Consider the following 25,511-nt stretch of genomic DNA (forward strand, 5'->3'; position numbering starts at 1 on the left):
AGATGAAATGGGGGGAAAAAATAAATTAGGATAAATAGTCCTATAGATAAAAAGTTTTTTTTTTATCTTAGTGCACTATCAGCACAAATTTGTCCTTAGGGCAAATTATATACATATAAATCACTTTAGTTGTATAGGTAGGCTGGTGTTTGATTTTACATTGTTTATTACATTTTTTATTATGGTTTAACTTATTTAATATTTATTATTCCTACCATTTTTTTCAAAAATTGTTATACAAAGTCCATATTCCAGGGCAGGCCTCCAAAGGAAAGATGAGAGGCAGACTCTAATATAGACAAAAAAGAGAGAAGGCGCCACCGGGTAAGGAACAGTGCAATTTTTAATTTACTGTAGGCACATTATCCACTTACATGAAATTCTGTATATTCGGCATACAAGTCCTGACTGGCCCATGGTGTGGCGACAATCCACACTAGGTGTCAGCTGTGTGTGGTCTCTTAATTCTGTATGGCTCCGTCTGTTTGTGAATCAGGAAGTCCGGACAGTATAAACAGGAGAGGCTTGGAGCACAGCGTTGAGGTGCGATGACGTCACGGCAGGGACAATATCTTCTTGCTTGTTATAAGCACTTGGTTCAAAAGCCTTAATCTCTGATGGTATGGGGGTGCATGATAAATGCTAGCAATGCTAATAGATATCCAGGTTTTAAAATCGCATATGCTCAGTCAAGATTGCAACAACATTCCTCTTCCAAAACTCCAACTGGTCTGCTCAAATCCCAGATTTTTACAGTGTTAAAATAAGAGGGGATGCTACACTGTTGTAAACATGGCCCTGTCCCACCTTTTCTGGAATTGGGGTTGTATTTTTGCCAGCTCTTTGTTGTCCTGGCATCCGTTTCAAATTTACCTTTATTTCTTAAAATGGTACATTTTCTCAGTTTAAACATTTGGTATGTTTTCTGTTTTCTATTGTGAATAAAATTATGGGTTTATGAAATTTGCAAATCATTGAAATCTGTTTTCATGTCGATTTTACACAGCGTCCCAACTGTTTTAAAAATGGAGTTGAAAGCAAGTTAAAATAGAAGTAAGTTGTTCTCATATGACAGTAACACTTGGATGTTGGCAGAGAGTCTTGTGGTTAAACTGCTCTGCAGCGCAGGATGGTCAGAGGTTTGTCTCTCCATCTACAGCCTTCTTTCTTACAATATATTAATTTGAATGTCTGCCTTCAAAGACTTGCAAGTTTTATCACAATAACATAATTTCATAAAAGAATATGGTAGTTTGCCATTAATTATTTGCCTTTTTTTAAACTAAAAATTAATTGATTATCTTTAAACAATTTTCTTGTGTATGAGATGAGTTTATAGCACACAAGGGTTTTTTCTTCTTCTTCTCCTCTTCTTCTTTTTTTTTTTTTACATATGAGAAAAGAAGTCAACAATTGCATGTCCATTTCATGTAAACAATTTTTTAAAGTTATATTTGAACATAAATGTTCATGAGATAAACAGGAGTAAAATAACTAAACTATCTCCATGAATAGTGCCTATAGAGCCATTTTAGTCTCTAGAGCCTCATCTATTTCTGATAAGTCACAAGAGATTGTGCCATTTTCGGCATGTACAAATATAAAGTTTCAGAACTAAAATACTGAGTAGGGCAGTTTTTATACCGGAATGTGTAAATAATATATTTATATACAACTACGAACATATGCATTCATAGTATATTCAAATCTGTTCTCTCTAGCCCTTCTGGAATTTTCAATTTGAACAGTGAAGTTTATTTGGTTAAAGTGGTTGTAAACCCCCTCATATACGCAGTGTAGTGAATAGCCTCAGATGAAACAAATCCTCCTAAATAAGTTTTGCTTGTTTATCTGCAGTCTTCTCTTGTCTGCATTCCTTCAAAAGAGCACAATTGTGATAAAATCCTTTTGCATCTGTGAGGGGGATGGAGAGTTGAAGTTACAGCGCTTATACACTGTGTGGAAGCTGATTAGAGGAAAGGGACACACACCCCCTTCACATAGGCAGAGGCATGAAGGAACATGCAGAGCTGTATTATGAATAGACAAGCTGTGTGCTTAGCTCCCTCCCAGTCACAAATGTTATCTAATGTGTCGGGAAACTTCAGAAGCGACTCATGCTAATAGCAGAGGAGCGAAGCACCAGAGAGAAACGACACTTAGACCTTTCAGAGAGAGACCGGTAAACACTACAGATATGTGCTTAGTTTGAATTTCATGACTGTGGTTTACAACCGCTTTAAAAGGGAAGCTTCTGTACAAGAGGCCTAGTAAATCAATGTAATTGTACAAAAGTTGACAATGTCTTCAATATAGCCTTGGTAAAGTTAACCTGTTTCTATTTCTGAAAAAAGCTTGCTGCCTGGCTGTCATATTGATTCTTGCATAATATATTTGGTTTGCTGACCTATAAAAAGCTGTTAGGACTTCTGATGTTTCTCAGATTTTCCACATATGAATATTACATCTAGGTCAGAGCTCAGGAAATCTTCAAGTCAGCATAACAACTATGGCAGGTCTTGACAATGCTACATTATATAGATTGTGATAAGGAATGTGGGCATCTTTACAGTAAATATTATGCTTTGTGTTTAAGACTTTGCAATCTGTATTGCTAGCTGGTGATGTTCTTAATTCACCTTTACAAAAATCTCTAAGGTGAACTTACACAGGACCACCTCCTCACCCCCTGCCCCCAGTCCTGCTGACCTGCATGGCTGTGATCGCCTGTTCTGCGCCCCGGTATAGCCACCTCATGGCTCCGGAGCTTAATCTCTTAAATGAAGATGGATGTTTAGAAGCATTCTAATTGGTCGGCGACACCCATGTGATGGAGTCGGAACCTGCGTAGCTCTTCCTCTCAGCAGGGAGGCAGAGGAAAGAAAGCTGAGAGGATTTCTAAGTGCCCGATCTAGGAGGTGGCTATACCAGGACTAAAAACGGGTGATCGCCGCCATGCAGGTTAGCGAAAACGGGCGTGAAGAGGGGGTCCCGTGTAAGTTCACCTTACAGATTTTTCTGTAAAGGTGAACTTGCACAACTTGCACTTTAACCCTAATGTTTTTTATGTCATGGTGACTGTAGTGTCATAACCATAGAATAATGCAAACCATTGTGATTTTTTTTTTATACAAAAAAAAATGGAATTGCTGCATTTAGTAGGTATCTTCATGGCCAGTATCCAGTGTGACTTGGAGCATAGACACACCTTCTTGTAAGTCCTCGATGCACAAATGGCAGCTCCAACTTCCTACAGGAAAAGCAGAGTTATTCTGTTAACCATTAAAATCATATTCATTATTTTTTGCCATATATGTTGCAGTGTTCATAAGTTCGTTACTATAGATATGAGATGCATGCATGTACTGTAAACGGATTGACAACTTTTCAATCTCCAGTAGTTACTTTTGGCTATTCACAAACTGGATATTCAAGGACCCTGTGTTAAAGGCTGCTACCTTAAGGTGATTGGACATTAGCAAACCTTTTGGACATGTTCCCTGGGCTTTCTCCTATAACCTGACCCCATCTGTGAGACTTCAGTTTCATGCTAGTGCCTTTAGGTGATGGACCTTTCTGCCCTGTGGAGAAGTTTTTCTATGCTTAAAGGCTAGTTTTTTTTTTCCAAATTCCAGCTTCCCTATGTACCAATATAGCAATAAGATACTTTGCAAAAAAAAAAAAAAGCTTTCCATTCTACACGCACTTACCTCACTCTCTTCATGGCTGTTCAAAAACACTTATCCATTACTTCTGCCTTACTTCCTGGACAGACTACAGGTCATGACACAGGAAGGATTTGACCAGCTGATCCCATTATCACACACCCTGCATCATCTTCCCTCAGCTGGTCAACTCCTTCATCTGTCATTACCTAAAGCATTTTCCAGGAAGTAAGACAGAAGTAATAGATAAGTGTTTTTAAACAGCCATGAGGAGAGTGAGGCATGGTATGTGTGGAATAAATGGAAAGCTGTTCTGTTTTTGCAAAAGAAGTACCAATATTGCTATATTGGTACATGGAGGAGCTGAAATTTAGAAGAGGAAAACAACACCTTTGTGTCTTAGCCTTTAATGAGTTACTATATTTCATATTCTTCAATCGACTCCTCACTGCTCTCCACTATAACATTAGAAGCAGTATATCCCTAATTTTGTACCCTTATTAATACCTTGGGAACCGTACCTGCCCCCCATGCTGGGGGGACAACTTTCGTTCTCAGACCCTGAAAAGCACTCTGGAGTTTGCCCACCATCCCGGGGAAAGTCTGGACCCATATAGGGACCTGCAAGTTATCAGACTGGTGATTTAATTTAAGTTAAATACTTGTCTATTGTGTTTTTCTGGTGAATAGCCATCAAACATTTCCGAAATACAATGTGTAATTAACAAAGGACACAACCTCCTTGAGGGGGGGGGGGGGACATTGTTGTGATAACTTAAGAAAATAAATAAATGAAAGTTCTCCAAAAAAAAAATATGTGGAGTACAACAAATTATTTTTGAGATCTGGCTTTAGAAAAAAAAAAAAAATTAAAAAATGAGATCACAAGCAAGAAATAAAACAAGTCAGTATGGGAGAACTCTAAATAGCATCAGCAAAACCATGTGTTTATTCTAGCAATAGAACAAAGATAAAAATGCGCAGCAATAAACGAGGCACTAATTTTAAAAATGTAGAATGTGCCATCTCCAAAACGAACGCAAGTTTTACAAGAACGAGCGCTCCATCCCCTAATTTAGTCTGAGCATTCGTGGATTTTTAACCGATGGTTGTGCGTATTAACGATCGGTTTTGACCTAACGGTTACCAATCCCTCGGTTAAATTTGAAAGCAAGTTGGCTTTTTTTTTTGACAGAAGGTTAAATAACCTATGGGGCCCACACACGATCGGTTTTGACCAATGAAAACGGTCCATCAGACCGTTGTCTTCTGGTTAACCTACCGTGTGTACGAGGCCTTAGGTCCGTTTTCATCAGTCCAAACCGATCGTGTGTGGGCCCCATCGGTCAGTTATCCTTCGGTCAAAAAAATTAGAACTTGCTTTAAAATGTAACCGATGGACGCCTAACCGATAGGTCAAAACTGATCGTTAGTATGCAAAAGCATCGGTTAAAAACCCACGCATGCTCAGAATCAAGTGGACGCATGCTTGGAAGCATTGAACTTCATTTTTTTCAGCACGTCGTCGTGTTTTACATCACCGCGTTCTGACACGATCGGTTATTTAACCTATGGTGTGTAGGCACATCAGACCATCAGTCAGCTTCATCGGTTAACCGATGAGAACGGTCCATTGGACCGTTCTCATTGGATGGACTGATCGTGTGTACGCGGCCTTAGTGTCGAACATGAGTTTGACTCGAACATTGGCTTTTTGCCTGTTCGCCGAACAGCGAACAATTTGGGGTGTTCGCGGCAAATTTGAAAAGCCGCGGAACACCCTTTAAAATCTATGGGAGAAATCTAAAGTGCTAATTTTAAAGGTTAATATTCAAGTTATTGTCATAAAAAGTGTTTAGGGACCTGGGTCCTGCCCCAGGGAACATGTATCAATGCAAAAAAAGTTTTAAAAACTGCAGTTTTTTCGGGAGCAGTGATTTTAAAAATGCTTAAAGTGAAACAATAAAAGTGAAATATTCCTTTAAATTTCGTACCTGGGGGGTATATATAGTATGCCTGTAAATTAGCGCGTGTTTCCCGTGTTTATAACAGTCTCTGCACAAAATGACATTTCTAAAGGAAAGGAAAAAAAGTCATTTAAAACTACTCACAGCTATAATGAATTGTCAGGTCCCGGAGATACAGATTAGTCTTTGAAATTTAAAAAAATAAAATGTGTGGGGGTCTCCCTAAATTCCATTACCAGGCCCTTCAGGTCTGGTATGGATTTTAAGGGAAACCCTGCGGCATTATGAAAAAAAAAAATGGCATGGGGTTCTCCCCAAAATCCATACCAGACCCTTATCCGAGCATGCAACCTGAGGGGGCCGGAATCTGGAGTTCCCCTTTGTTAAAGGGGGCTTCCAGATTCCGATAAGCCCCCCACCTGCAGATCCCCACAACCACCGAGCAAGGGTTGTGGGGATGAGGCCCTTGTCCCTTGACATCCTCCCCATGTTGAGGGCATGTGGCCTCGTGTATGGTTCAGGAGGGGGGCACTCTCTCGCCCCCCTCTTTCCCTGCGGCCTGCCAGGTTGCGTGCTCGGATAAGGGTCTGGTATGGATTTTTGGGGGGAACACCACGCCATTTTTATTTTAAATTTGGCGTAGGGTTCCCCTTAATATCCATACTGGACCTGAAGGGCCTGGTAATGGAATTTAGGGGGACCCCCAAGCATTTTTTTTTTCATCAACTTTAATCTGTATTGCCGGCACCCGACAATTTATTATAGCCGCAAATAGTTTTAAATTACTTTTTTCCTTTAGAAATTTCATTTTAAATTTAAAATGAGCACTCTTGATTTTTCACTTTCTTGTCCCATAGACTTTATCGGTGTTCGTGTGTTCGAACACATTTTTTGCCTGTTCGCATGTTCTGCTGCGAACTGAAGCGGAGGGTGTTAGGCTCATCCCTAGTTAAAACTGTGCGCTAGTGTGAATCTCCCAAAGCGGCCTCTGTCACTTACAGCAAATACCTCTGATTGGCTGCTTTAACTGCCCCAGATTCTTAGGTGCAGAGGGCTGAAGAGGCTGTATTATTTACAAGGAAAAATATGATACTGCGCTAACAAACTAAACAAAGAATTATTGAGCTGCAACAAAAATTGTGATATACACACAATGTACATAAGGAAAGAAAAAATCAGTTGCGCTAAACCATAAGTGAGTAAATAAAAATGTAAATTGATAAAACTAATGTCCATAAAGTCCAATGGGCAAAAAAATGTAGTGTAAGCTCACATCAAGTGAGTGAAATATTAAGTGAAAAAATATTCCATAAACAGCGTGACTAGCAAATATTGAATTTCCACCACCAGTGAAATGGATAGATAATTGATTATGCACTTACCAGATGGGCAAGCAAACAAGGCCTGCAGCTGGAACCCCCAGCTAGGGTCTTTATCAGGAACTGCCGCTGACACTCTAGGTGGTGATCCTCCAAGTGTATGGATAAGATGGAAATCCAAGGTACATGAAAAAGATCTCATATAGTGATGTACCGCAAATAAATTCAATTATAGTAACACACCAAGGGAAAGCCACCACCGATAGGTATCACCAAATAGAGGGGACTCTTACCAGACACATAAAAAATAAATAACTTGTGGCCAAACCCAGCCAGGGCCTTTAGAGAAGATTGCCTCCAACTCTCCAGCTTAAGCCGTAGGAAACTCTCACAAGCAGCCACAGCAGTGTGTGTCACCAAAAAAGAAATGAATCCACATAGTGATGTACCGTAGGTAATAAATAATTTAATGTAAGTGCAACCTTTTTATTAAATTATTTATTACCTACGGTACATCACTATGTGGATTCATTTCTTTTTTGGTGACACACACTGCTGTGGCTGTTTGTGAGAGTTTCCTACGCTTAAGCTGGAGAGTTGGAGGCAATCTTCTCTAAAGGCCCTGGCTGGGTTTGGCCACAAGTTATTTAATTTTATGTGTCTGGTAAGAGTCCCCTCTATTTGGTGATACCTATCGGTGGTGGCTTTCCCTTGGTGTGTTACTATAATTGAATTTATTTGCGGTACATCACTATATGAGATCTTTTTCATGTACCTTGGATTTCCATCTTATCCATACACTTGGAGGATCACCACCTAGAGTGTCAGCGGCAGTTCCTGATAAAGACCCTAGCTGGGGGTTCCAGCTGCAGGCCTTGTTTGCTTGCCCATCTGGTAAGCGCATAATCAATTATCTATCCATTTCACTGGTGGTGGAAATTCAATATTTGCTAGTCACGCTGTTTATGGAATGTTTTTTCACTTAATATTTCACTCACTTGATGTGAGCTTACACTACATTTTTTTGCCCATTGGACTTTATGGACATTAGTTTTATCAATTTACATTTTTATTTACTCACTTATGGTTTAGCGCAACTGATTTTTTCTTTCCTTGTATTATTTACACGTTGTGAGATGAAAATATATATTTAGGCTTTATCTCTGGATTTTCTCTCTCAAAAATCTGAACGTAATGCAAATTATCAGTAAAAGCATTTTAGTGTAGAAAACCCTTTTTTTTGTGTGTGTGTGTGTGTGTAATGTGGTGTTTTCATACATTTTTGGAAATATAATTGTATTACGTATTTGGACCAGCTTTACATGTATTTAAAGGCATAATATATTTTACAGTTAAAATAGATAGTTGCACAAATTTGTACCTTCTGGGGGTTCATCCATTGGAGGACTAAGGCAGTACATATGGTAGCCACGATCGCAGTCGTCACAAAACAGGAGCTGTTCCTATAAATAGAGTATGTTCTATAAGTAAATAAATTCACTGAAAACATTTTAATACTGGAGTTCCACAAAGGACTCTGTTAGTTTGTCATAGTGACATTCTTATTTCAGTGTGTAAGTATACAAAATTTCAAGTATTAATAAATTATTCCACAGAAATATCTATCCAAAATCATGTTGAATACTGTTCTGTTCTGTAGCTTTACCCCTCTCCATCTGTTTTTTTTTTTTTTTCGTTCTTTCGCTTTGCTTTGATCTCAGTATTACATGAAGTTTCTACTAACCAATTGTAAGCCAGCTTTTAAACAAAGGACCAAAAGTTACTCATTAGTGCTCATTTTCTGTTTTTAGACAATACTACTTTGTTTTTCCATAACTTAATATTAGACACTGTACATAATGCTTTTTTTAACCACTTGCTGACCGCCCCATAGCAGATTTACTGCTACAGGTCAGTTACACTGTGCAGAATCGCGTACAGTATATATACATGATTTTGCACTTCTGGGTAAGGGGACGCCGATTTTGCTGTGATTTGTCAAAACAGAAGCTGCTCAGCAGGTGGCAGCTGATGGATATCCGCCGGCACCCGCCAATCGTGTAGAAGGGACACAGGACGGACCTCTGCCTATGTAAACAGGGCAGAACTCCATACTGATGGGGAAAGTAATGGATTTTCTTTCCCTACAAAGCAGGGAAAGAAAATCCATCACTTCCCTTAGTAAAAAACACCAAACACAGTACACAAAAACACTGGCTAGGCACACATTTAACTTTTTAATTGCCCTGGATGTTTAACCCCTTCCCAGCCAGTGTCATTAGTACAGTGACAGTGTATATTTTTAGCACTGATCACGGTATTAGTGTTGCTGGTTCCCACAAAGTGTCAGAATGTCCACCGCAATATCGCAGTCCTGCTAGAAGTCGCTGATCGCCACCATTGCTAGGATAAATTTTAAAAAAATTCTAGTGTGTGTGTGTATCTATATATCTATCTATCTATATATATATATATATATATATATATATATATATATATATATATATAATCATAGTTTGTAGACACTATGGTATATACAGGTGGTTCTCAAAAAATTAGCATATTGTGATAAAGTTCATTATTTTCTGTAATGTACTGATAAACATTAGACTTTCATATATTTTAGATTCATTACACGCAACTGAAGTAGTTCTAGGCTTTTATTGTTTTAATATTGATGATTTTGGCATACAGCTCATGAAAACCCAAAATTCCTATCTCAAAAAATTAGCATATTTCATCCGACCAATAAAAGAAAAGTGTTTTTAATTAAAAAAAAGTCAACCTTCAAATAATTATGTTCAGTTATGCACTCAATACTTGGTCGGGAATCCTTTTGCAGAAATGACTGCTTCAATGCGGCGTGGCATGGAGGCAATCAGCCTGTGGCACTGCTGAGGTGTTATGGAGACCCAGGATGCTTCGGTGGCGGCCTTAAGCTCATCCAGAGTGTTGGGTCTTGCGTCTCAACTTTCTCTTCCCAATATCCCACAGATTCTCTATGGGGTTCAGGTCAGGAGAGTTGGCAGGCCAATTGAGCACAGTAATACCATGGTCAGTAAACCATTTACCAGTGGTTTTGGCACTGTGAGCAGCTGCCAGGTCGTGCTGAAAAATGAAATCTTCATCTCCACAAAGCTTTTCAGCAGATGGAAGCATGAAGTGCTCCAAAATCTCCTGATAGCTAGCTGCATTCACCCTGCCCTTGATAAAACACAGTGGACCAACACCAGCAGCTGACATGGCACCCCAGACCATCACTGACTGTGGGTACTTGACACTGGACTTCAGGCATTTTGGCATTTCCCTCTCCCCAGTCTTCCTCCAGACTCTGGCACCTTGATTACCGAATGACAGGCAAAATTTGCTTTCATCCGAAAAAAGTACTTTGGACCACTGAGCAACAGTCCAGTGTTGCTTCTCTGTAGCCCAGGTCACGCGCTTCTGCCGCTGTTTCTGGTTCAAAAGTGGCTTGACCTGGGGAATGCGGTCCTTCTCCACAATCTTCCTCAGGGTCCGGTCACCTCTTCTCGTTGTGCAGCGTTTTCTGCCACGCTTTTTCCTTCCCACAGACTTCCCACTGAGGTGCCTTGATACAGCACTCTGGGAACAGCCTATTCGTTCAGAAATGTCTTTCTGTTTCTTACCCTCTTGCTTGAGGGTGTCAATGATGGCCTACTGGACAGCAGTCAGGTCAGCAGTCTTACCCATGATTGCAGTTTGGAGTAATGAACCAGGCTGGGAATCTTTAAAAGCCTCAGGAATCTTTTGCAGGTGTTTAGAGTTAATTAGTTGATTCAGATGATTAGGTTAAGAGCTCGTTTAGAGAACCTTTTCATGATATGCTAATTTTTTGAGATAGGAATTTTGGGTTTTCATGAGCTTTATGCCAAAATCATCAATATTAAAACAATAAAAGGCTTGAACTACTTCAGTTGTGTGTAATGAATCTAAAATATATGAAAGTCTAATGTTTATCAGTACATTACAGAAAATAATGAACTTTATCACAATATGCTAATTTTTTTAGAACCACCTGTATATATATATATATATATATATATATATATATATATATATATATATATATATATATATATATATATATATATATATCATAGTTTGTAGACACTATGGCCCGGATTCACAAAGCACTTACGCCGTCGTATCTCGAGATACGGCGCGTAAGTGTAAGTATGCGCCTTCGTATCTATGCGCCGTGCCCACAATCTGAGATGCGTCTAAAAATAGGCTTCCTACGACCGATGTAACTTGCCTACGCCGTCGTATCGTGGGCGCATATTTACGCTGGGGGCATTTGCCGCTCCCATTGATTTTCTATGCACATATGCAAATGAGGGAGATACGCCGATTCACGAACGTACTTGCGCCCGGCGCATAATATACGCGGTTTGCGCAAGCCGTCGTATCTTTTGTCGTTTACGTAGTACGTGAATATGACTAGGCGTAGGTTACGTTCACGTCGTAGGCAGTGATCCGGCGTATCTTAGGGAGTTGTTCCGACGTGATTCTGAGCATGCGCACTGGGATGCGGCCACAGGACGGCGCATGCGCCGTTGATTTTAAGTACTTCTATGGCACTTGGCCCATCATTTGCATGGGGTCACGCCTCAGCATGGCTCACGCCCACTTCCACCTACGCTGGCTTACGCAGAGGAAACCCAGCCTATCTTTAAGAGCGAGTGCTAGCAAGTGCTTTGTGAATCCAGTGCTTGCCTCTGTGCGCTGCATCGGCGTAGCGTATATTAGATACGCTACGCCCGCATAAATATGCGCCGATGTATGTGAATCCGGGTCTATAACTCTTGCGCAAACCAATCAATATATGCTTAGTGGGATTTTTTTTTTTTTACCAAAAATATGTAGCATACTACGTATTGACCTAAATTTATAAAGAAATTGGATTTTTTTACATGTTTTTTTATTGGATGCGTCTTACTGTAGAGCAGAAAGTAAAAAATATTGGTGTTTTTTTTTTTTTTTCAAAATTGTCAGTCTTTTTTTTTTTTGTTTATAGCACAAAAAATAAAAACGCAGCAGTGATCAAATACCACCAAAAGAAATCTCTTATTCATGGAAAGAAATTACATAAATTTCATTTGGGTACAGCGTTGCATGACTTCGCAATTGTCAGTTAAAGTAACGCAGTGCTGTATTGCAAAAAATATCCTGGTCATTAGGAGGATAAATCTTCCGGAGGTAAAGTGGATAATATATAATTCAAGGTGCAAAGAACGCTAAGGTCCGGTTCACATTGGTGCTACAATCGCTCCAACTTTGGAGCTATTGTCGCATCAGAAGTCGGACCCCATTCTGTGCAATGCAACCATTCTAATTGGTGCGACATGAGTTGCTCCAACTTAGAAAAAGGTTCCTGCACTACTTTGGTCCGACTCGCACTGACTTCTGTTAAATAAGTCGCATGCAAGTCTTGCTGAAGTCTCACGGAGGTCCGACTTTGCAGTTGCGTGCAGTGTGAACCCGGGCTAAAACATGATGGTTATGCAAATCACCCACAGCTACATTCTTGACAAACAGAAACATTTTAAAAGGCAAGTATACTTTAATGCCCATAATATTATTTTAATTTTGTAAATGGGTTCAGAGCACTGCAGGACTAGATGCAAGTGAAATAGGGAAGTAAAATAAGTGCTTGTGTATGAACCTATAAGCTGGCACACCACAAAATTCCCCCCAGAAAAAAAAACATAAAATGGGTTGCATCCTCACCTTGTTAACTTCAATCTGCATGACCCTGATTAACCACCATTTTTTTAATATATTTTTTAATTTATTCAAGACTTGGTATCTTACATCATTTTCCGATGTTCCACAAATGATACAGGACTTGCATTCAATACACTGCCATTGGTAGGTTTTTACAGCTTCGGTCATGTTTACAGTAAATTGTAGACAAGTTGGGTGACCTACAAAAGAAGAATTGTAATTGTTTAGTGTGATATTTGAATGTAACAACGGATGTGATGAAATGGACAATAAACCTTTTTGCTGCCAATCACATAGGGGTCTCATTCACACTCAGTGATACATTTTTATTTTTAAGAGCGCTTACTTTTTTGTAAGTATTTTGGATTATTGTGTAAATCTCTGGTTTTCAGAATATATTTGTGCTCTTTATACCTTCAGGAGCTTTTTTTAATAGTGGATATGACTTCTACCAAACATCCATGGGTAGTGAATCAATCGCTGTCATTTTAAAACACATGACCTGGGAAGATTCACCCGGTGACTTTTTGGTGAGCGTCAGATTAACTGTTTTATAAATTTGCCCCTCAGAGTGTTTCTGATGCTAGCCATTAAATTGAAATATTTGCATATTAGATGTGTTTAGTCTTATGCTGCGTACACACAATCAGTCCTTTCGATGAGAACGGACCGATGGACCGTTTTCATTGGTTAACCGATGAAGCTGACTGATGGTCCGTCGCGCCTACACACCATCGGTTAAAAAAACGATCGTGTCAGAACGCGGTGACGTAAAACACGACGTGCTGAAAAAAAAATGAAGTTCAATGCTTCCAAGCATGCGTCGACTTGATTCTGAGCATGCGTGGATTTTTAACTGATGGTCGCGCCTACTAACGATCGGTTTTGTCCTATCGGTTAGGAATCCATTGGTTAATTTTAAAACAAGTTGCCTTTTTTTTAATCGATGGTTAACTAACCAATGGCGCCCACACACGATCGGTTTTGACCGATGAAAACGGTCCATCAGACCATTCTTATCGGTTTAACCGATCGTGTGTACGCGGCATAATTCTGTCATTTACTAAAGCTCTGAGGATAAACAATGGAGATGAGATATGCAGTATCATCTTTGTTCTCCTTATGTCAAAACAAAGCTTTCCTAAAACAGAAAGATGGAGGCTGCACACAAGGAAGGCATAGTATAACACGTTCAGGCACCAGCATGCATCTCCCTCTCCAGCTTAAAAAAATGGTGAACATCAAGATAAGTTCTTTCAACACAGAATAAAAAGCCGACACTAGCAGAATAGACATCCATCTCTCACAATTTCTTTATCTATAAATGGTCACTTTTGCATATCTAAAATCTATCCGTGTGTTGTGTTTTTTTTTTTTTTGTTTCAGTAATTGATACCCATTGGCCTGAAAGGTCTTGTCAGCGTTTTTCTGTGTATAACCCTTCTTTACTGGAACTATAAGCTTAATATGTTTACTTGGTCCAAACAGAGGAGTTGGCATTTCATGTTGGACAAAGGTATGCCTGTGGTAGTCCTTTTTGTTGGTGGCTGAAATTGTGGATGCAGTTTTCTTAAGATATTTCTCTGACAAGAAAATAATTGTGAGCATGGCCTGAATGATTACAACTCATAAAATGTCAACTGAATAAAACCCCAAAATATTATAAAAATATAAAATTTTCAAGCTACCTTTTTGCTGTGTTCTGATCTAAACTACAAGGGGAGGTATTATTTCTTTGTGCAGTAATAGAAACACTCCAGGAGCAGACTTGGATATCACTTGTTCAGAATGTTAAATGTATAGCCTTAATCCAGTGTAAATAATTGTATAGAATCGATCATATCTTTATATAACTTATTTAACTTTATTCTTGAAAAATATTTTTTCATTATTTTAGAAGAATGTTTTTCAGCATGTGTAGCCTTGGCTATAACTTAAAGTGATTGTAAAGGCTCATTAAAAATAAAATAAAAATAACAAACATGTTATACTTACCTACTCAGTTGGTTTTGCACAGAGCAGCCCGGGTCCTCCTCGTCTTGGGTTCCCCGTTGCTGCTCCTAGCCCCTTCCTACTTTGGGTGCCCTTTAGCCAACAGCTTGCTAAAGGGGGCATCCAAGCCCCAAGTCAGAGCTCTGTGTATCCATTCAGACATGGAGCCCCAACCTGGCCCTACCCCCTCTCTCCGGATTGGGCTTACTGACTGACAGCTGCGGGAGCAAATGACGCCGCTGCTCTGTCTCAGCCAATTGGGAAGAGTGTCCTGGGTGGCTGAGTGGAATGTGGACATTGCTGGAGATTGAAGGAACTCAGGTAGGTATTACGGGGGGTGCTGGTGGGGCTGCTACACAAAGGATTTTTTTATCTTGTGTGTGTAGTAGCCCCCCCAGCATTAAGATAAAAAACATTCTGCCTTTACAACTCCTTTTAAGCTTATGATAATTTAAGCTGGAAAGTGTATGGACCAGGTCCAGTTAGTTGCTTGACATTGTTCAATCATTGCAAATATATAAAAAAAAATGATTTGGTTAAATGTTGCCAAAATAAACCAGTTCTAAGAAGAATTTGAGCCATTGCTGACCTCTCTTGAAAATGTTCGTTGCTTGGCTGACCCTCTGGTTTGACTTGTTAAAATCCCTGAGTGGAAATCAGTAGATCTTCCCTGCACCCAGCCAATCAGCCTTTTGAAGAGCAGGTCAGCAGTAGTAGCAGCTTTATTGTATTGCTGTGTGAGAAGATGGCTCTGAATAGGGTATTTTTAGTACTTTTTTTTTAATCTTTGTGCACTCTGGTGGTGCAGTGAGTAGCACTTTCACCTAGCAGCAAAAGGGTTGCTGGTTCGAATCCCGACCATGACACCATCTGCCTGGAGTTTGCATGTTCTCCCTGTGCCTGCGTGGGTTTCCTTCGGGTACTCCGGTTTCCTCCCACACTCCAAAGACATGCTGCTAGGTAAATTGGATCTTGTCCAAATTGGCACAGTATATATATGTATGACTGTGTGTCCCAAGCGTGTCACGATCCTACGAGGTAAAATGACCACACCAGCCAAGCAGACTCTGGCAGGAAACAGCGCCCAGAGGCAATTCAGTTTGCATGAGTTGCGCTATACAAGTCATTCATTCATTCATTCACTTTTGATGGGATCTTCTGTCAGAATTCAATTAAAATATAGCTCAGACTTGCATGCCATTCGCTTTTCTTTAATGCTGACTTCACCCAAAGCTGATGTGCGTTATTGGTGGGTTTACCATATTTTTAGGGAACAAAAAAATCTTGGCCCTATTGACATCCACTGCGAAGTCTCACTCTTCTAATAAAGAAAACAAAATCTCTGCGACAACATCTAGCCTCTTGCGTTCTTGCGTTATTAAGTTAGATTTCTACAGTTCAATAATTCAATGATATTGGCAAGTTACTATTTAATATTATGTCCCTTTAGCAATAGCCATGGCATTCTAGGGAACTTTGGAACAGAGGTGTCACCAAAAAACTTCATAGAGCTATAAAAAGCTAGTCAGTTATTGATCTTTGTCATCCAATCAAAATGAATAATTCCTTACAAAGTTCATTCAGTATAGATCAGGAGTCTCCAAACGTTCCAAACAAAAGGCCAGCTTACTGTCCTTCAAATTTTTGGAGGGCCATATTGTGCCCAGCGGGGGTAGAAAATGTCTTGGGCCCAGCATCATTGAGAATAAATATGGGCTCAGAGTTGGTGGTCAGTAGGAGGGGGAGTAGTGTCCCTATTAGTAGGAGGAATAATATCCCATCAATGGTATCAATGGAATAAATAGTGCCCCATTGTCTGTTTGGAGACCCCTGGTATAGATAATTACTTTTTAACCACTTCCAGACTGCACAACTATATAAGTCGGCATTTTGAAGAGGGATCTCTGTTATAGCAGAAGCTAGGTGCCATAACCCAGGTATCCTCGTCTTCAGGCGGCAGTCCGGTTTACGATAATGGTGGTCTCTGCGACAGATTTGCCGCAAGATCATCGTTACCGGCGGTGGGAGAGGGCCCTCCGCCGATTACTGGAGCCGTCGGTAGCGCTGGAGGCAATCGGGTCCTCTCTGTGGCTGGGTATGGAGATGAGTGACGGTAAGATGGCCTCTACCTGTCTTCATACCATAGCAGGGCGGAAGCAATGTCAAAATGTCACTTCCGCCCATTTTCAAATGACGTTTTTATTTTTTTTATTATTGCATTTTAGTCTAAATATGAGATCTGAGGTCTTTTTGACCCAGATATTATATTTAAGAGGACCTGTAATGCTTTTTTTCTATTACAAGGGATGTTTACATAGGAATAAAAGTGACCCGAATGTGTCAAAATAATATTGCGGGTGCAATTTTGAAGCGTGACATGTTGGATATCAATTTACTTGGCATAACATCATTTTTCACAGTATAAAAAAAATGGGCTAACTTTACTGTTGTCTTATTTTTTTAATTCAAAAAGGTGTATTTTTTCCCAATAAAGTGCGCTTGTAAGACCGCTGCGCAAATACGGTGTGGCACAAAGTCTTGCAATGACCGCCATTTTATTCTCTAGGGTGTTAGAAAAAAATGTATAATGCTTGGGGGTTCTAAGTAATTTTCTAGCAATTTTTTTTTTAACTTGTAAACAACATATCTGAAAAAGAGACTTGGGGCCAGATTTACGTAGAAGTGCGGCGGCGTAACGTATCGTAGATACGTTACACCGCCGCAAGTTTTCATTGCAAGTGCCTGATTCACAAAGCACTTGCAATGAAAACCTACGCTGGCGGCCTCCGGCGTAAGCCCGCGTAATTCAAATGGGCGTGTGCCATTTAAATTAGGCGCGCATGCTCCGTTTCGAAATTCCTGCCGTGCTTTGCGTGCTTTTCGAACGGCGACGTGCCTAGCGTACTTCCGTATTCCCGGACGTCTTGCGCAAGAATTTTTTTTTTCAAATTTTGACGCGGGAACGACGGCCATACTTTAACATGGGCTGTGTAAAGTTAGGGCACCAAAAACGACGACTAACTTTGCGACGGGAAACTAGACTAGCAGCGACGTAGCGAACGCGAAAAACCGTCGTGGATCGCCGTAACTCCTAATTTGCATACCCGACGCTGGTTTACGACGCAAACTCCCCCCAGCGGCGGCCGCGGTACTGCATCCTAAGATCCGACAGTGTAAAACAATTACACCTGCCGGATCTTAGGGCTATCTAGGCGTAACTAGGCATAGATACTCTGAGAGATACGAGGGAGTATCTGAGATACTCCGTCGTATCTCCTTTGTTAATCTGGCCCTTGGTCCTTAAGAGATTAAAAGTGTGATGTTGATCATTTTTACTTTAAAATGTAACTTTTGACCTGCTTATGCTGAATTAAAACCGTACAAAGGGACACATTATTTACATGAAGCAAAATAACACTCATTCTGAGACCAATTTTTCCAAACTAAAGAAATTTAATTTGCTTGTGAGCATATGAAATACAACTGTAGTTACATAGTTACTTTGGCTAAAGATTGGTCCAGTAAATTTAAACCATCTCACAATGACTCATCTCTGCATACTACACAGTAAGATGTATATGAAGCAAAGCAGAAGGAGCAATGGGAATATACACTCAAAATAGAATTTAAATGTAGGAATTTCCTAGAAAACACATACTGAACAAAGTGATCTAAACTTAAAAGAAACATTTAGACTGGGTTAAAAATGCAGTTCTATGTCAATGAAATGTCTAAAGTGCACTAATCTCAGTGCTGACAATATATTACTATAGACATATAGCCAGGGGCAGACTGACAACTAATGGGGCCCCCCAGCAATAGAAGATTATGGGGCCCCTGGGCTTACAGATGGCCACCACGCCAGGAGGCAGTGCAGAGGCGGGGCAGCTAAAATCTCGGGATTTTCACATCAAAAGCATGTCGGTTTCGGACATATCAGGAACAGATGTAAAAAAAACAGATTTTTACATACTGTCCCTGGTTTTACTGAGCCTGGCAAACCTGATGGGGCCCCCTAGTGGCATGGGACCCTTGGGCAGTGCCCGAGTGACTCGATGGTCAGTCCGCCCCTGCATACAGCAGTGCTATAATCACAGGAGACCTCTGTTAGACAGCAGACTTTGCCTTTTGGTGTTTGTTTATAGACGTGCACATGAGTATAATCATGTTGTTTACAGTCTTACAGCCCTATAGTTAGACACAGTTCAGTGTTTGATCTCCTAATTATTGATAAGAGGTAAGGTAAGGCGTCAGCTTCTCGCCTTCTTTTGTAAATGCTAAACTACAGTTCTCAAAGCATTACCCAAGAAGACTGAAAAGCATGAACATTTGACATAAACAGAACTATGAAGATAAACTTAAACCTTTAGAATGGAGCTTTACCCGTCGCATAAAACACATCACCCTGCTGAGGCTTTTAAAAACAGATATAGTGGAGTTAACAGAGTATTGTCAACACGCATAAAAAGCTACCTCCCATTGTACAACAAATGTTGCTACTTGCAGTATATACTTGTAAATGTCATCTTTAGTGCAGCTCAGTAATGCTGAGCATGATGAAAATCACAGGATGTGTTACTGAGCTCCCTGCCTGGCCACTGTGCCAGTCACACACAACCTCTTCAGTGACTGGTTTGCTGTTGTCTTTCAGTTCTGCCTTGTGGAAATAAGCTGTTGGGGTGGCCAGGTCTGATTAATTATGTTGACACTATTTCCCCATCATGATTGCCTCGCCTAAAATTATGAGTGAGTGCCTTCCTTGTGTTTGACAGCGGACAGTAGTGGGAAGATTCCACAGCCCCTAGCAGGCTGTTCAGTGGGTATGGATTCTGGCCACCACCATTTGTAGTTGACCACAATGAAGACTGAGCTGATTCGAAACTAGTCTGCTAGCACCAGCCATCAGGCTCAGCCCCCTGTCAGTCTAAGGGGAGGCAACACTAAGAATTAGTATTTTCATAGTGGCACAGTGTTTTTACTTTGAACACACTGGGCTGGCCAATTTAGGAAGGCAGTCTCTGTACACAAACTTAGAGTTGGTTTTAATGAACTCCAATTTCTTTAGGCGATAATCCTTTAAAAGTGATTCATACAAGACCAGCTGAATCTGTTCCATGTGTCGGAACTATTACTTTTTAACAGCTTGCTGACTGCCTAATGACAATACCTGTACGTTGCTTTGAAATTGCCGCCGTGTTGCACGCGCCCGGCTTGTGCTCCGTGACCTTGGGACCCGCGGACTTTATTTCCGCCGGTGTCCCGCGATCGTGTCACGGAGCTGCAGAACATGGAGATACCTATGTAAACGAGGCATTTCCCTGTTCTGCCTGGTGACAGGACAGTGATCTACTGCTCCCTGTCATGCACGACCGCGCAATTGTCGGTTAAAGCGACGCAGTGCCGAATTGCAAAAAGTGCTCTGGTCAGGAAGGGGGTAAATTCTTCTGGGGCTGGAGTGGTTAAAGTGACTATACTGCCAGAGTGTGTTACAAATGCTTTATTGAATCGCAATAATGGTGTTTTCATATATTCTCCTCTTCTGGTAAAGGATCTCTTGACTAATGCAGAGGCATTGATCATTTTATCTTTACCTGAGGAGAGTTGCATTTCAGTAGCTAGACTTTTTTTTGATTGCTTGATCAGGATTTTCCCCATTTGCACCCAGATGACCAGTGTCTATGAATTTTAAAAAATTCCACTCATGCCATCACTTCTGAGTGCAGCCCTTATAGAAACTGGTTATGGTTTCTGAGTAATTGCCGTACATGAGTATCACTGAGCTGCTTTTCAAGGAGAAAGCTTCTTGCATTTTTTTTCTTCACAGTTTTTTTTTTCTTTTTTTTAAAGTGTATTTTGTGCGTGTACTCGAGAGAGGAGCCGGACTGCAGGAGTTGGGAGTAGGCAGGCCTCCCCAGAGACAATCTGCCACCTTTCTCCATGCCCCAGGTGGCAATGGTGGGTGTGTGAGGGGGTCCTCCCACACAGCCCACCCTACCTGCTCCGCTTTGAAGCCCTACGGGGCAGAGGGACTCCCTATAAGGGAGTGAGAGGATCTAGCCCACTCAACCAGCCCCGTTAGTCCTTCGCCTCTCTTTTTAGAGACCGCGTGGTCAAAGTGCGTGCATGTTAACCCAATTTCGAGTGCGTGTAAGTGTGGTGGTTTTTGTGAGAGGGGGGGTGGGCATACTAAGCGCAGGCTTACCTCGCATAGCACACCCACCGGGAGCCGGGCTGAGACCACCAAACTCAATTCACATGTAGCTGAGACCGGGATCCGAACCCCTAGCTGCAGAGGTGAATGGCTTGTCAGCGCAGTGCCAATCGCGTTGAGCCACCGCAGCTCCTTTTCTTCACAGTTTTTGTGATCTCTATTGTCTTAGTTGGTACAATAACCAAGGTGCATCTCCTTCACAATATAAGAATATATATAATATAACCTTAAGAAAAAACGAACTCCATTAGTTTACCAATTGTTTTACAACTGCTAGTGGATTTTCAGTGGTATTTTTTATGTTCCATCCTTTCAACTGCTGCTATGTAGATGTTAAGTTCACCTTTAGTAACATGTTACACCCATAATGTAACATGTTTACTATACAGCACCTGCGCACAGCCCCTGATTCCCCCCCCCCCAAGGGGTCCTTCTTCCCGTACGTACCCACCATCACAATCTAAATGCTGTGGCTGTGTGGGGCTATGTGCATACAGCCACTTCGTTTACTCACAGGAATTTGCGAATGAACTACTTTACCCACAAAAATATGTGCATTCGTTTTATTTTTGAGGTAAACTTGGCCGTATAGTATTGAATTCTTCACTGGAATGAGTGAAGACAGAATCACAATTCCTCAGTTTTACTGTTAGAACCTAGTCTGCAAGACAAGCTGAGAGAATGGAGCGGTATCTTTTTTTCTTTTTTTTTTTTTTTTTTTTATCCAACAAAAAGTTTTTTTTATTGATGAAAAGGTGGTATACAGCTTTTGACAACGATACATTGAACAACATGACCATACAGACAGCCATCAAAAACAAAATACAGCAGTGTTATTATTACTACAATGTCACCACTTCTACTACCCTCAAATTTCCATACTGTTACTCATCCCACATTCAGTCCCAACAACCTGTCCATGACCAGGTCCACCGGGGAAAGCCCCGGCGTATCACAGAGCCCAAAGATTCTCATATTTCCGTGTGTTGGTAGATATGTTTCTCCATACGTAGCATATCTCCTATCTTACTAATCCATTCCCTCGAGGGTTCTCCGATTTCCAGTAAAAACATAATCAAATTCCTTGCCTGGAATAGCACTCTATGAACAGCCTCCCTTGTGTACACCTCTATCACATACTCCAATACACCCAATAGACATACCCTGGGATCCACAGGTATAGATACCCCAAATACCGAGTTGACAGTACTCACCACCTCGGCCCAGTATTTATGCAGTTTGGGGCATCTCCACAAGGGGTGGATAAGATCCCCATGGTCACGCTTACATCTAATGCATGTATCTTTATTCTGCATCCCCATCAACTGCAATCTATGCAGCGTATAATATACCCTAAAGATGATATATAATTGAGTGACCCGCTGGGCCACATTCAGTGAACAAATGCTCACCCCTTGAAATATCTCTTCCCACTGTTCTCCATCCATTTGGCCCACGTCCCTCTCCCATTTTTCCCTCACCAGTATTGGATGCTGTCCCAAGAAGTTCTGTAATAGGATGGCGTAGCATTGAGAGATAAATCCCTTCGAAGACACAGCATCCCCAATGAGACTGAATACCGGGGTTGGCGACAAATGCCACTCAGAAGACCTACTCTGAGCCCATTCTACGTGCTGGAGCTGCAGGTACTGAAAGAGCATTGAGGACGGAAGTCCATATTCCGTCCGCAGATCTGCAAACGGCCTTCCATGTTTAAAAACGTGTTTGATATGCGTGATCCCATATGGTTTCCACCCAGTAACTATCTGTAATTTAGCCAGCTCTGTGTATGTATCATTAAGCCATAGGGGGCTATATTCAAGGTAACCATCAGCCTGTTGAATATACTTGCATTTATTCCACACTTTTTGTATGAGATTGTATGTAGGATATTTCTTATTCGGTTTGGCAAAAGCCAAAGCTTCCGGTGCCATGGGGATGGGCCTATCACCCACCGTGTGGAGCATTAGCGCCTGAGAGGAGCCAGCCGGCACACTCCCAAAGCACCCCACCAGGTGTTGCAACTGATCCGCCAGGTAGTACAACCACGGGTTGGGCAGTGCCAACCCACCGTTGTCTTTGGGCCTCTGAAGATGCTCCAATTTAATCCTGGGCGGCTTATTCTTCCATATCAAAGATCGGAAGATGGAATTCACTATTCGGAAATTTTTTAGAGGGATCATCACCAGGGCATTGTGAAGACAGTAAAGCAATTGCGGCATTAGAATCATCTTCACTAGGTTCACGTTGCCTGCCACCGAGATGCGTAGATTGTTCCATGATTTGACCCATTCTCTAAACCTCTGGAGCGGGGGGGGAAATGTTCAAGTGGCTAAAATCTCTTGGGTTGGCCGTCACATGGTTCCCCAAGGCCCTGATGACAGCCTCCGGCCGATTGTAAAGTGGGCTTACCCATGCTATATAAGTGTCACCGAACCTGAATCGCACCAGTACTGCCCACAAGTAATTCCATTCTATACTGTCAAATGCCTTAGCGGCGTCTAAGGACAGCAGAGCCCCGCTTTCTACATTGTCCGCGTTGGATTGCATATTCAAAAATAATTGCCGCAGATTAATGGCAGTGGATTTATTCGGCATAAACCCTGCCTAATCACCATGATATAAGGGAAGTTATTACAGTATTCAACCGCATTGCTAGCACCTTCGCCAGGATCTTTGTCACATTGCAGCAATGAGATTGGCCTGTAAGCACCTGGGTCAACTGGATCCTTGCCCGGTTTAAGGAGCAGTACAATATTCGCTTTTGCCAAGGAGGGCGGAAGCTCTCCATCCCCCAGAGCTGCGTTAAACACCCGGAGCAAACGCGGCAGCAAGACAGCCTCATGTTGCTTATATACTTCCATGGGGAGTCCATCCTCCCCTGGTGCCTTACAATTAGGGAACAGTCCCACCGCCTCCTGAAGTTCCTCTACTGTGAGGGGTGCGTCCAACCCCATCCTCTGCTCTGCCGTTAGTCTAGGAAATGTCAAACCATGCAGATACTGCTCCAGATCCGCCCCTGTATAGGCAGTGCCAGGGCAGTACTACTCCTCATAGAACCCAGCTAACTCCTGCATAATAATTTCGGGCGAGTTGACAGTGGGCCCAGCTTTGGATTTTATTGCCCCTATGGTAGGGGACCTCTGCTGTGAGTTCGCTATTCGTGCCAGCATACGTCCTGTTTTCTCCCCCCTCAAAGAATGCCTGCTTGGTGAAAAAACACTTTTTTTTCGGCCTTGGAGGAAAGCACCCACTCATAAGCAGACTGAGCGGCCTGCCACTCCTTCCTGGCCGAGTCAGAGGGATCCAGAACATACTGCCGCTCCAGATCTTACACCCTCTCTTCCAACTCCACCACAAATGCAGATGAGGCCTTTTTAACCTTGGTCATTTCTGTTATCAAAAGCCCTCTCAAAAACATTTTAAAAGCGTCCAACTGTTGCAGCCCTCTGGGTCCTGGTTAATGAAAAACCCATGCACGCTCTCTTCTATGGCTTCAGGGGACTCAACTTCAACCAGAAAGCATTACATTTCCAAGGGGCTCTAGGAAGCTCAGTGGGCTGGGAGACCACCAAATACACTATTAATGGGGAATGATCCGATACACTACGGGGCATATGTTTCATTTTGTATACGTACTGGAGCATGCATGAGTTTCCCACCCCCAGGTCAATCCTAGACAAACTACCATGGGACTTAGAAAAACATGTATATATTGTCTAACTCCCGGGTTCCGGTGTCGCCAGGTATCCACCCAGCCCACCTCTTGCAACAACCGCACCAGGGCGGTTCCCCTGGAGAGGGCAGAGGCTCCTATGGCCGGATGTCTATCCAGCGTGGGGTCCAAACAACAATTGAAGTCTCCAATCACCAGCAGCGGCACCTCCAGCCTGCCATCCACATAGGAGATCAAAGCCCTCAGCACCGCCGCCGCGAAAGGGGGGGGCACATACACACATGCAAGTATACACGTTAAAGCACCCAACCTGCAATGAAGAAACACATATCGCCCCTCGGGGTCAATGTTACTGTCCAGCTCCTGATAGTTCAAGGAGCCATGGACCAAGACACTCACCCCCCTAGAATAGGAGGTATGAGTGGTACGCTTTAGTCACCCAATTATACTGTAGACAGCTCGCAGTGTCCGCCGTCAGATGTGTTTCCTGGAAGCAAAAAATCCCTGGGTGAAATTTTTTAAGGCACTTGCGTATCATTGTTCTCTTAAGTGGGGAGTGAAGTCCTCTCACATTCCACGATACTATAGGGACCTCCGCCATTCACCAAAATAAAATATAATAGTAGGCAAGTGTACCCCCATCAGTCCTGAGACTCTGGTGATCATTTGGTCCTTGGAAAATTCCGGGAGGAATGCACATTGGCTTTTCATACTGACCGCTGCAAAAGTAGTGCTGGAGAACCACCCATCAAAAAACAGAAATGGAAAAAGAAAAAAAAGAGGATGCAAACCGCTGACCTCACCAATTGTTCAGTGCCGAGCAGGCACGAGGCACTGCATACAACCTCAGGGGGCCACAACAAGTCAGATATTGTAAATCCACTCTTACGATTTCTGAAGCTTTCGTCTTGATCTGTTGCAGTATACTGTCCC

The 25,511-nt window shown here is 41.8% G+C and overlaps 1 protein-coding gene across 2 annotated transcripts in view; it reads right to left on the reverse strand.

Annotated features, from left to right (window-relative positions):
• Positions 1-325: 325 nt before the first annotated feature.
• DPF3 (double PHD fingers 3) overlaps positions 326-25,511 on the reverse strand; it is a 354,464-nt gene continuing 329,278 nt past the window's right edge. For both annotated transcript variants that reach the window (XM_040333669.1, XM_040333670.1), the window contains 3 exons: positions 12,787-12,899; positions 8,333-8,414; positions 326-3,250 (listed from right to left, as the gene is read on the reverse strand). In XM_040333669.1, the coding sequence (XP_040189603.1) occupies positions 3,156-3,250; positions 8,333-8,414; positions 12,787-12,899 (290 nt within the window). In that variant the 3' untranslated portion in view covers positions 326-3,155. The remainder of the gene's footprint in view (positions 3,251-8,332; positions 8,415-12,786; positions 12,900-25,511) is intronic.

This window comes from Rana temporaria, chromosome 13 (assembly GCF_905171775.1).
Source record: "Rana temporaria chromosome 13, aRanTem1.1, whole genome shotgun sequence".
Taxonomy (NCBI): Eukaryota; Metazoa; Chordata; class Amphibia; order Anura; family Ranidae; genus Rana; species Rana temporaria.